Source organism: Cydia strobilella, chromosome 9 (genome assembly GCF_947568885.1).
Source record: "Cydia strobilella chromosome 9, ilCydStro3.1, whole genome shotgun sequence".
NCBI lineage: Eukaryota > Metazoa > Arthropoda > Insecta > Lepidoptera > Tortricidae > Cydia > Cydia strobilella.
Window position 1 is genome coordinate 14,263,645 of NC_086049.1, and position 12,642 is coordinate 14,276,286.

The 12,642-nt window shown below is 36.0% G+C and overlaps 1 protein-coding gene and 1 non-coding gene across 2 annotated transcripts in view; both read left to right on the forward strand.

Moving 5' to 3' along the window:
• LOC134744385 (caskin-2) overlaps positions 1-12,642 on the forward strand; it is a 394,551-nt gene that overhangs the window by 188,965 nt on the left and 192,944 nt on the right. Inside the window, exon 2 of the mRNA XM_063678180.1 lies at positions 4,729-4,770. Within this exon, the coding sequence (XP_063534250.1) occupies positions 4,729-4,770 (42 nt within the window). The remainder of the gene's footprint in view (positions 1-4,728; positions 4,771-12,642) is intronic.
• Trnal-uag (transfer RNA leucine (anticodon UAG)) lies at positions 4,594-4,673 on the forward strand. Its single transcript has one exon. It is a non-coding gene; the product is annotated as a tRNA-Leu (tRNA).

The following is a 12,642-nucleotide window of genomic DNA, read 5'->3' on the forward strand; positions in this document are numbered from 1 at the left end:
ACGGAGAACTAAAAAATAGTTTCAACAAAATATACCCATATGTTACTCTTACTTGTTAAAATCTGTCGAGCTGTTTGTAACGTATGTATCTACAAATTCCTTTCGCGAATCGGGTAAACTAAATGTCCATCAATATTGAATATCTATGACGATCCGAACGCACTACGCCCACGTAGGTCGCTTACTCCAGAGGTTATCGGCCATTTTTCCAAGGATACCCGTAATAACCTGCTCTATTTCAGAACATTCTGGTTATGCCTAATTATCGATGTAACGTGGCTTTTGCAATAACAATCTTTACCATATTGCGTGCAGAAATGAAAAATTATAGGTTACGATACACTACTTACATATAGGGTGAAATTAGAAACCTAGTGATGATGAATTGTAACGGAAACTATAAAGAGTGATACTTCTTGATAGGGTTGCCACCCATACTATAATATATAGTATTGTACTATATTTCAGTTAATATATTATACAAAAACAATATAGTACGAAAAGTACTATATTTTCATCACTAAAGAAAGGTTTATACAAAATGTCATTGGTATCGCATCGTATGCGACTTGGATTTTTAATTCGCCTCAAGTCGGCGTCCTATTTTCAGACTAACCCTACTTCCAGACTTTTATAGCTGCGATATTGAAAATTTAATTACATTACATCACCCTACTGTAAATCAATCCCTTGTGCACTATGTCACAGTATAGAATATGTTATGTGTATTTGAATACGCATAAGTGTGACTGTCCTTCGCATTAGTTTGCCTTCACACTGTTTACACATTGATTAATTTTTATTGCAAGTTCATAACATTTCTTACTTGCTACTTGCGCTTAATGGCAAATATAGGTATGAATTCGCATCGTGTAAATAGGCCCCGGTATAATATAAAGGTCATTTAAACTTATCCGCTGCCACACAACCGCATACAAACTAAACCTTTGCTCTTGGGTAGTTATATTTACATTATTTACCCATGTTTTTTTCTAAAGACGTAAGGGTGATACATTATACACTGGTACTGTATTTAAGCCCTAGCATAATCGCATGCCCACTCATAACCAGGTGTGGGATAATTCTTGTTGTGACTCAGCAAGGAACGATTTGCTAAATTACATCCTTCCTACGTGTAATGCGATCAGATATTTATCAGGATAGAATAGATTTAAGTATTATTTCGCACCTTAAAACGGTGCTAGAATATACATACATTTAAATGTCATAGAAGCTTTTAAACTGCTCTATCACGTAAAACGCACTAATCAAATGTCACCGCGATCTCAATTCTAGAAACACAATGAAGCCATTTCAATTCCTTCAACTTAATAAAACTGGGCTTTGACATATAGCAAAATGAAATTTATTGCCCAGGTAATAAGGCCCAGGTCCAACTATAGGTGCTCACTCGGATAATTTACGACTTTCATCTATTCTCTTGTCGAAAATTCGCAAAAGCAATCGCAAAAGTCGTTTGGTCAAACCGTCGAAACTTTATTTGTGGGCCCAGAGCCCTATAACAATAAATCTTACGTGTATTCAGATTTACGACAACATAAACATGTAATATCATTTTATTTAACGGCTAAGATATAATCAGGGACGAGTGAATAATAAGGCCTGTCAATCTTTAAGCCGCCGTCGTCTAGAAGCATTCGAAATGTAGTGTTGGCACAGGATGCTTAAAATCAGCTGGACAAAAAAGCGCACTAACCAGAAAGTTCTAGAGAAGGCAAAAGAGAAAAGACAAATAATGCACGCCATTGAAAAACGTAGAGCTAAATGCATAGGTCACATACTCCGACACGAAGGGCTAAACAAAATTATACTAGAGGGTAGGATTGAGAAAAGAAGAGGTAGAGGAAGACCCAAAATATCATACATGACACGGATTAAAGAATGGTGCTGTAGCCATTTATACCAGGAAATGAAAATGAAAGCCCAGAATAGGCTGGAATGGAAAATGCTGCAGCGACAGAGGGCCGGGCCCTCTTAATATTGATAGATAGAATCTTTAAGCGTGTACCCTCAATATCATAACAACAAGCGACTTTCTATGAAAATTTATTTGGAAAGTGACTAATATGTTGTCTTCCGCATGACGACCTGCTATGAGTTGGGGGTAAGGGGTAAGTATTTCAGCTGCAATCGCGCCATTACGTGCAATTTTGCTCGTACCGTGGCCGCTGCAGGACACCATCACTAGCGCGGACTTCTGAGGGCCGATCGCGAAAAACTAATATCGAAATTTCGTTATCTACTTCTGTATTGCTCTTGTATATTCGAGAGATGAAGAGGTAGGTGGGTAAATAAATTTAGATTTTTGTTTTTCGCGGTAGGGCTTCTGGTCGAGATATTTTTAAAGGCCCGGAGGGCGGGGAACCTACCGAATCTATAAAGAAAGATATCCTGTCAGATTTGGTACCTAAAGATACCCATCTGAGCTATTTGAAAGAGACCATATAATATTACGGCCCTACTTTGTCAAATTGCCTTACAGATAGATACATATGTAAAACTGATGTATGTGGCCTACAAAATGTATGAAAAAGTGCAATATTGATGGAAAACAATTACCTTCGAGTACCTTAACCTAGGTCCTACTTGTCTTACTAGTCTTCATTAGCTTCTTGTCTCTGGGAAGTCTATGGATATAATGCAACTACGATACTTTTAATAAGATGACCCATATGAGTATACTTAGATTTAATAGCTCTTATTCTTCATAGTAAACTCTTCGGTATTTAGAGCTATTTGACTTTTATTTCCGTCATTAATTTCGAATTCGTTGGCATTCCGGAGATTATTTCAATAGATGTTAAAATCTTTCAAAATTTTAGAAGAATAGTTATTTTTAACCTCAATTTATGTGCAACAAGTGTAAAGGTTCCTATACAAGTAGCCGGGATTTTAAAAATCTTCTTTTGCTCAGGTTTTATATCTAATTTAAGCGACAAGCTTCATACTTTATAAGTAATAAGTTTAAAACTAATCTAAGTTTATTTTATTTTCACCCCTACAGTTTATACACACCTCTACAATTGGTGGAACAACGTGTGATTATTTTGGCCCACAGGTCATACGGCATAATATAGGACAAGCCGAAGATTTCGACTTATCTACTATTGGCGACCCGCCCCGGCTTCGCATGAGTTACACAAAACCGTAACAAATTATACACCTAAACCTTCCTTAAGAATCACTAATTGAGAGGTGAAAACCGCATGAAAATCCGTGAATATACACACACAAACAGTCATATGCGGCAAGGGACTTTGTTTTATAAGGCGTACCTAGTGATTATTAACATAAACATATATTAAATACACCTTAAAAACTTTAGGTAGCCCTACTTCGTCAAATAATGCCCGAGCCCGAGCGTCTTATGTCCCTCGTTCCTCGCTAATTTAAACCAACGCGAATTTACACAGAAACAGCAGGAGCTATTCCCATTATTTTTAGGTGTACTGGCAACACTTAACTAACCAATAATGGACTTTATACCTTTTACATAAGGTATGCAATAAGTTTGCAGTGTTGAGTTGAGGGTACTGGCCACTCAAAAACTGCCACCCGCTGCGGACTTTGTCATGTTGGCATTATCTTTAAAAACAAATGGGAGAACTGATGCGATCAAAAAACGACTTTTTTCCGTTATAATAGGGTTGTAAATAAAATGATGGCGTTCATGCAAATGGGGAAGTTGCGGTCACTAACGGCTAGGCAATAGAATTTATTAATTTTTTTTTTAATTCATAAATGGAACGATTTTGAACAAACATTTCTCTTAAACTTCAAATTGTTTATATTTGTTTAGTTTATAAATGATATTAGGAGTTTTTATTTTGGAGTCTAAACTTTTGTCTCAACCAATGTGTTTTATTATTCTGAATTACTAATATCTTCGGACGAAACCCTTCGTATAATTATGATTGAACTTTACTTACATTGGCCATCAACAATGCCTTCGGATCACTGTTCACACTGAATACTGATATACGTTACTCACAATCTACAAGAGACACTTCATTATTCTAATAGCACTACAAGAAAGTTCTTGAATAGATCCAAAAGCAAATATCACTCTTCCCGTAGATTTGTTCGCACACAACCACAACTTCCTTTTCATACTGTCGTTCGGGCGTATACCCTCTTGTCTTACCTTCAAAAGTAACCACAACCTAGAAGCGGTTATTTAACTTAAACGTGATTACGAGCGCCATCTACTCCATGGCGTTGGTAACTATTAAACGATTCGCGATATTCACGACAAATATGTTATTCTTCGAAGGCCGCAAAAATATGTGACACGTGTAAGATATTTTTGCGGCCTTGGTTGTGTGTGTTACATACTTATTGTTGCAGGTACCTATTTCAAATGAATTGATAGGTATTCAAGAAAAATTGCTCAAATAAATATAACTCCAAGGATTGTGCAATTTTAACGAAACTAGTCATATTTTATCAGAGGTTACAAGTTAATTAAATACACAAGTGTAAATGTTGCACATATTCTAAGCTGAAAGTTACAGACATATGACAAAAATCCTTGTATGGAATGCTGCTCGTAAATTCACCACATGGCAACAAGGCAGCGTGGCCGAGTGGTCTAAGGCGCTGGTTTTAGGCACCAGTCCGAAAGGGCGTGGGTTCGAATCCCACCGCTGTCAAATTTTTTTTGTATTTTTTTTATAAATTTAACTAATTATGTACTTTTATTTTCAGGTACACCCGTTTTTGCTGGCATAAATCCCGCGCAAAGTAAAGGTAAAAAAAAAAACAAAAAAGTTTATACTCACAAGTACTTCAAGTGCTGGGCAAGTGGGCTGGGCACATCGGGCAACGGACTGCCATGAAATCTTCTACGGACAAAGACTCTTTTCACGATACTCTAATCAACAGAGGTGTTGGTTGGTCGCAATATTTAAAAAAATCAGTATTCTAGTAACAAGAAGTAATTTACCAGATTATATTGGTTTTGTAGGTAATTCATCATCTATAAAACTCCCGTGAGACTCAAACATATTAAATTATTTTAAACTGGGTCACTCACGTATTATTAAGTCGAATAGTTCGACATGTTTCTGATGTTTCGGTCCAATTTACGAGGACCGTCTTCACGGAGCAACGACACGTCTTCACTGGTCGAATTCATTACCTGACAATAATTTCATATGATTGTGGAAATAAATTTACCCCATGTACCTCTATTATATATATTTCCATATTTTATTTATAATTGCGTCGATTTTTATTTCCGTCTAAATTCAATAAAATTTGGTGTATATAGACAGTTCCCTGGATAATTTTAGACTTTTTGTTATTGATTACAAGGTTGTGATCTTTTAGCCAATTTACCATTGTGACGTATGTTTCGGTTATATTTGTATAGGCGTCGTTACTCGTGGGGCTTTTGAAGAGTAGTAAAACATCATCGGCAAGTTAAGTATCTTAAGTTCACCGTATGTCCTAAAAAATCGGCAACAAAATAAAAATCGGTCCTAATAAGTCTAATAAAACTCGTATTTATTTTAATCAGTCCCCATTGAACAAGCAATTCGCCATTAAAAAACGCCGTATGAGAAAGATGCGTATCTCGATTGCGTTTTATTTCTGCATTGCATGCGTTTTTCGAGTGGATGAATTTCAATTCCCGCGTAAGTGTCTTTGTTTCACGCCTGTTGGGTTGAGTGTTGATTCTGGCGCGTTGAATATCAAATTACTTGGAAATTATACATTATACGGTTAGGGTTGACTTCAACTTATTATTTTTTGAAAAAATCAGGATTTCTATGTCAGGTTTCTATATCTATGAGAATACAGGATGTTTTCTCTAAAAAGTAGAGTTTTTTTGGTGTGACTGTATTTCGGTTCATTACTAGCTACTAGGCATTTCTTTTCCATCCTGCTAGCAATTAGCCTCATGCATGAAGTTTATATTTGAACGAAATATGTTTTATTCGGATGTTTGTTACCGTTATATCATGTTACAAATGCATTTCCGTTTTTGAATTACCATTTAATTACTTAAAATTATAAATAAAAAGTACAAAAATTTGCCCGCGAAAAGCTAGTGAGCGAAACGCCACGTGACGTCACGCGTTCGACAGATTAGTGTCATTAGTAGCAAACGTCAGTTGGGCCGCCCAACGTGTGACGTCATCACGCTCTGTTGAATTCGCGCCAAAAATTATGAGCGTTTCAACTGCTCAAAAATTTTCAACATTTTAAATATTTTTTAATAAAATAATGTTAAGGTTTACAAAAGTATTTTTATCATTTCCGGTGTTCCAGCGATATAAATTATGAATCCAAAAATAAAAATAAATTCATGCATGGAGCTAATTTAGGTCTTTATACAGCAACATTGTTGACATGTAAAATACTAAGACACCTTTCTTTCTAGGTGGCGTATTTTCTACATTGCAAAAATTTGACAAAAGTAGCCTAGTATTTTTAAAATTTGTAGCTGACATCCCTAATCCTTAAACTGTGGCGTGTTAAGCGATACAAAAATACCCATGTGCGCCTTGGTTGAAACTGAGCCCAAGTACCCTGATAAGGGTTAGGGTGCAATTAAATGAGTTATAGTTATATATGTTAACGTGTGAATATATAATTCGGTATTTGCAATGTGAGCCTTAATACTTCTTACATACAGTTAATTCAATCTTGACTTTGTTAAGAACTTATTTTACTTTAATGTAATATTGAGGGCATCATATTAAAACGCTGTAAGTAGGTATAATTTGTGCATGAGAACTATCCCTAGGAATATTAACATTATTTTAATGTTGCAGTAACTTAACAAATTTGTAAGTTTCAAAGTAAGTTGAGTAAGGTACTTGGGTTTTTGCGCACCCTTCAGGCGCTTAGCTGATTTGAATCGGACTGTTTGTATGGGACTCTGATCCGTTTATACATGGCGTTAAGGCGACTTGTCAGTCCATAAATTATGTATATATCTTTCAATTACTTTGTAGGAGGTAAATCGTCGGCCCTTAAGACGCTTTTCTCACGATTAACTCAAACTATTTGAATTAAAATGTCTTATTAACTTTCGGAAAGGTAACATATGCGGTACATTATGTATTAACAAAGGCAATAGAGCTTTAAAGTAACCATTAAAAGCTAGACAGCAGTAAAAGACGTTTTCTCTCACGGTAAACATTCCTAATTCTTTACGTTAAAATGTTATCGCCGTAAGTCCATTTTATTATACATGCGACTATCAAACTTATGTCTAAAAGCTTACATTCTATAACCACTAAGCTGTACTGAGGACTTAAGTTACATCAACACTAGAGTGTAAAATTTCCTTCCAAGTCATAAGGGCGTAAATATGTTCATAGTTGAAATTCTCATAGGTCTTTCTGTACCTGTGTAGTGTGTGTTAGGTTCTAACATTGTGTATGCAAACGGCGACGCGCTGTATCAGTCAGCTGCAGTACAAATAATTCGGAGTGCGTGCCACTAAGCGGAGGAAACCCTCATTATTTAGGTGACATAGTATCCTTCAGTGCGGCTAGCATGTGTAGCCTAATTGTAACCGCCAGTTCGCTATAAAATGCCTATCCTACAGGGAGGAGGTGCTTATTCTTCAGAAGCAAAAAATGGCGGACTTGGCGGAGCACTTTCGGAAAAACTAGCTTAAGAAGAAGTTTGGGAACAAATCAAATTATTTTATTATATATTTTGATTTGTGTTTTTTAAGTAGTCACACTACTATATATAAATTAAAAACTGTAATAGATGTCATATATTAAAGAAAAAGTGACGAAGCCCTCCAGTGGTGAAGGCCGGATAGCTAAAGACGCCGGTTCGAATCCGGCCTTCACCACTGGAGGGCTTCGTCACTTTTTCTTTAATATATGACATCTATTACAGTTTTTAGCTTAAGAAGATTAATTCTGGAGGGACTAAAGCCAAAAACGCGTCTAAGCGGGAAAACGTATTAAACGTGAAAATAAGTATTATAACGTGTTGTAGCGACCGGCGTAGAATGGCGTTATGTAGTTTGTATAATAGATACGGTGTAGTTTGTGAAATAGATGGCTCCTAGCTCATAAAGGTTTTTTAAGACATGGTAGCTAGTGTAGCTACTCAAGAATCTCTTTCAAAGAAACGCTGATCTGGTCAAGATCCCAATTTACAAGGAACCGTCGGACGACGATATTGACGGTAGCATCAGTTGACGAACCGATGTAGGGAGATCTTAAAGTTGTCCTTTTTTAGGTACATAATGGTAAGGTAAATCCTACATAGATATAGTCTTCATTCTACATAGGTATAGTGAGTTCTACTGGAGTTTTATCCCACCTCTTAATTTTTAAAAGATCTTAATTTAAATCACGCGTCTACGCTGCGAACGAACAGACAATGTTTCACAAGATCCAACAAGCTCGCCATCCCAAACGGCTGTAAGTTAACGTTAACTATGAAAATACGTCTCATTACGTCCCATATAGTGAGTGGTTGTCACGTCCCAGTCCCATTAATTCTTGTAGCTAAGTCACAAACAAACATACTTTGTGTAGGACAATCGGTCCTTATACTCGTCAGCGTTCCAGTTTGTAACAATAATAATAAAAGAACACGTTTTGTACTATTGGTAAGTATGGTATAGTTAACGCTATCTCTACTGAGCTCGTTCACTTACCTGTACTAACAATGGCATTCTGTTAAACAAAAGCCATTATTTTTTTTGTGTGAGCGCGTGGCCTTTGTGCCTGAGCGCGTGGACATTGTGTGTGAGCCTCAGGCACAAAGGCCAGCACGCGCTCACACAAAAGAAATACTAACAATGTAAGTGAACGAGCTCAGTAGAGATAGCGTTAACTATAACTAGTACAGGTTTTTAGTACCTTCTCACTTTTTCTAATTAAATACAGGCTGTCAACTTTGACAAGTATTTTCCAGTTAATTAAAAATGATTTAAGGATGACTTTACAATATCTCGTCTTATTGCGGTGTTTCTTTTGAAATATATTTATCCATTCAACATGCTACGAACTAAAAATCCTCAGCAAGCCTCAGAAAAAGAACTGGGAGTCGTGATCTTTAATAATCATGAGCAATGGAAACTCCAACCCCTACCCACCTGGGAGAGCATACACCCGCCGCGTGTGGACTAGGGATCCTCTCGTGCATAGGGCACATATCCTACTCTTCATTTTCCTAGTGTTGTCCCAGCTTGTCAGTGCTCACAAAAGGAGGAAATACTATAATTTAAATCAGTCTTATACAACCATAGCCTTGCAATCCCAATACAACTAAATTATTGATAATGATAAGCTTAAAAGTAAACAATGAATATGAATAAATGATACGTTTGAATCTGTACGTTTCAATGTCAACTAAGGGGCTAAATTTAGCATAGAAGTTAGACAGCATATCATTAAAACACAATTGGAAAACGTATTCAACAGACTATTAATGTTTTAAGCAGTTGGGTGTGTCTAACATACGGATCACTTACTAGATTGCGCAATTACGGGTATCAGACGACTAGCGGATACAACACATGCATTAGTGCTTCAATTTAACCGGTGAAAAGCACTGTATATAAATAAAATATAAATATGTATTGCATTTTAAAGTGCAGTAGGTTCAGCCAGCAAAGTTTTTGAAAAAACGTAGCGCTTTTTGAAATTACTGCTTTTTAATATTTTTATGCACCGATTCGAAACATCGATGCATAAAAGCTAAAAATATGAAAATTGCTGCTAAAATGCGCAATTTTATTTTGGATCAAACAAAAAATTCAAATTCAAAAACATGATATCCGCGATCCCGGGCACGCACAGCCTTCTCGCACTGGCTCAGTTAGAGCAAAGATAGATATAACTCCGTAATAGATGGATACAGTCTAAGGAAAAAACGTGCCTCGAAAATCAAGAAAATTTGATTCTCGATCAGAGGGCGCTACTAGCTTTGGCCTACTGTCGTATAGATGGCGTTGACGGTTTCGTTTGCTATTTAACAATTTTAACGCATATCAGTGAAAGAACATGGGTCAAAATCATAAAAATAATTAATGCAAATAAAAAAAATCTTTTATTCATATTTAAATACATTTTATCGTATTTTTATAAATCTTCATTTTTAGTTTTAAAGTGTGTCGATAGATGGTAGTGAAATTACTGTGGTTACAAAATTTACTATGACAGTACCGCTCTATCTTATTATACCCTCTTTGGTTAGAGTGAGTTCCGGACTCACGGGGCCTTAAGAAAAAATCGCTACCGCTCATTTCAATTGTATTCACGCTTATAAATTATACGACCTAAGATAGTCGCGCTACACGCCCTTTTGTCGCCTTGTCAACATGACCGTCACTTTCTGACATTTACTTACCTAAATGCACAGTGATGCATGACACGATAGACAATATCAAAAATAAAATATTTTACAGTACTTATGGTGCTACTTTACTGCACTAGTACGATAATTAGCACAGTACGTGACTATGTCGAAAATTTAATGTACTGTAAAACGTTGTGCGATACATGTGCGAATGGGTAATTCGCAACTCGTGTCGATGTAAAACACTCCCTTGGGTCGTGTTTTAAATTATCGCCACTCGTTTCGAATTTACTATTTTTACTTGTATCGTAATGTACTATAAAACATGAGCTCAGTGTTGTACGACTGATTTTGCAGAACACTTTTTTGCTGAAAGTACCTAATGTGTAAAGTAAAAGAACAAAATTTTCTCTCAGAAAGAGTCTGTGGGCGGTAATCTGTGGTCCAGCATAACTCATAAACATGTCACTTGCTAGAACTGCCTGTGAAATTAGTTAGTCGTGTGAACCCAGGAACCCACCATGCATTCCCATTGCTTCCGCGAGCGCTGGCTACTTGTATTTGAGTTCTCATACGAACCAGCGTAACTGTTTAGGAACTTAACAGGTTTCTGCTGTTTTTCTTTGTTTATACCTGTAGTAGCTTAATATGTACATATCCTTTTTCTCAGTCATTTGGTATACTCTTTGCAGAGTATCGTGGTTAGGGTTGCCAGGTTACTATAATATATAGTATTATACTATATTTGGCCTCTGTGTACTTTATGAAATACGAAACACACAAAGTACGCAAAAATACTTTATTTTAAACTGAAACTAAAATGAGCAAAAACTATTTTAGACATATAGAAATACAGGTACTGTATTTTTTTCTGTGTGTACTTAATTTTTTGATCCTTTAAACCGCCAAACACTATATTACTCAAAAAAAATCTGGCTATAGGTATAGATAAAATTTTCTCTACTGAGCTCGTTCACTTACCTGTACTAACAATGGCATTCTGTTAAACAAAAGCCATTATTTCTTTTGTGTGTGCGCGTGACCATTGTGCGCGCACACAAAAGAAATAATGGCTTTTGTTTAACAGAATGCCATTGTTAATACAGGTAAGTGAACGAGCTCAGTAGAGAAAATTTTATCTATACCCTAGTCGTGGTCAATTGACAGTGATGGGTGCAGATGTTCTCTGCATATTATGCTAATACATAATATGATAGGTATCTATTTAACTAATATAATAAATAGAATAAGCACCTAGGGTCCGTGTTTTTTTTTTTAAATTAAAACGTAAAAATTCAATATGAAAACTATAATTTTGCGTTTAACTTTTCTTAAAACGTTTGCTAAATTGTATTGTATTGGAAGTTTTACAGTTAATGCTTGCGTTGATCAGTCCGTCAACTGTGGTTGTTGCAGCTTGCTATTATACTAGTTATATTAAGCTTTAGATTCTTTAGACTCGCCCGTATTAGGTAAGGGATTGGAATGACGCTGGTCAAAATCCGATGTCGTATCCAGATGTTGACCTTTGTCTAACATCTGGATACGACATACATGTGTTTAGGCGTTTATTTTTAATATGTAACAGTTATGAATTTAAGACGTTTATTTTTATTCGCATATTACAAGTTTGGATCGGGTTAGGAAGTCTTTAAAAAAAAAACCGGCCAAGTGCGAGTCGGACTCGCGTTCCAAGGGTTCCGTACATTACGCAATTTAAACAATGTATTTTTTATGTAAAATGTCTCAAAGATGGGTCGGATCAAAAACTAAGTAATTAAGTCCGACTCACGCTTGACTGCACATTTCTAATAGGTTTTCCGGTAATCTATAGGTAAAGATCTATTTTGTGTATTTTTTTTTAAATTTTTGACCCAGTAGTTTCGGAGATAAAGGGGGGAATGGTCATTTTTGCCTGTTTTCTTGAATAACTTCTAAACTATTTATCTTAAAATTATAAAAAAATATATATTTGAGATTTTCACAATGAGCTCTTTCATTTGATGTATAACACGATATAGTTTGACAAACTTTATTTTTTAATTTTCTCATTTACCCCCCAAAACTAGCCCCCGTGTTTAAAATTAATATGTTTACGTTACATGTCCATCTTTGGGTCACAAACTTACATATGTGTACCAAATTTCAACTTAATTGGTCCAGTAGTTTCGGAGCAAATAAGCTGTGACAGACGGACAGACAGACAGACAGACAGACGCACGAGTGATCCTATAAGGGTTCTGTTTTTAACTTTTGAGGTACGGAACCCTAAAAATGGAGGACAGAAACTTATATCTATTCCGTTCTGTGACAATTTTTACCGTGGCAATCAAT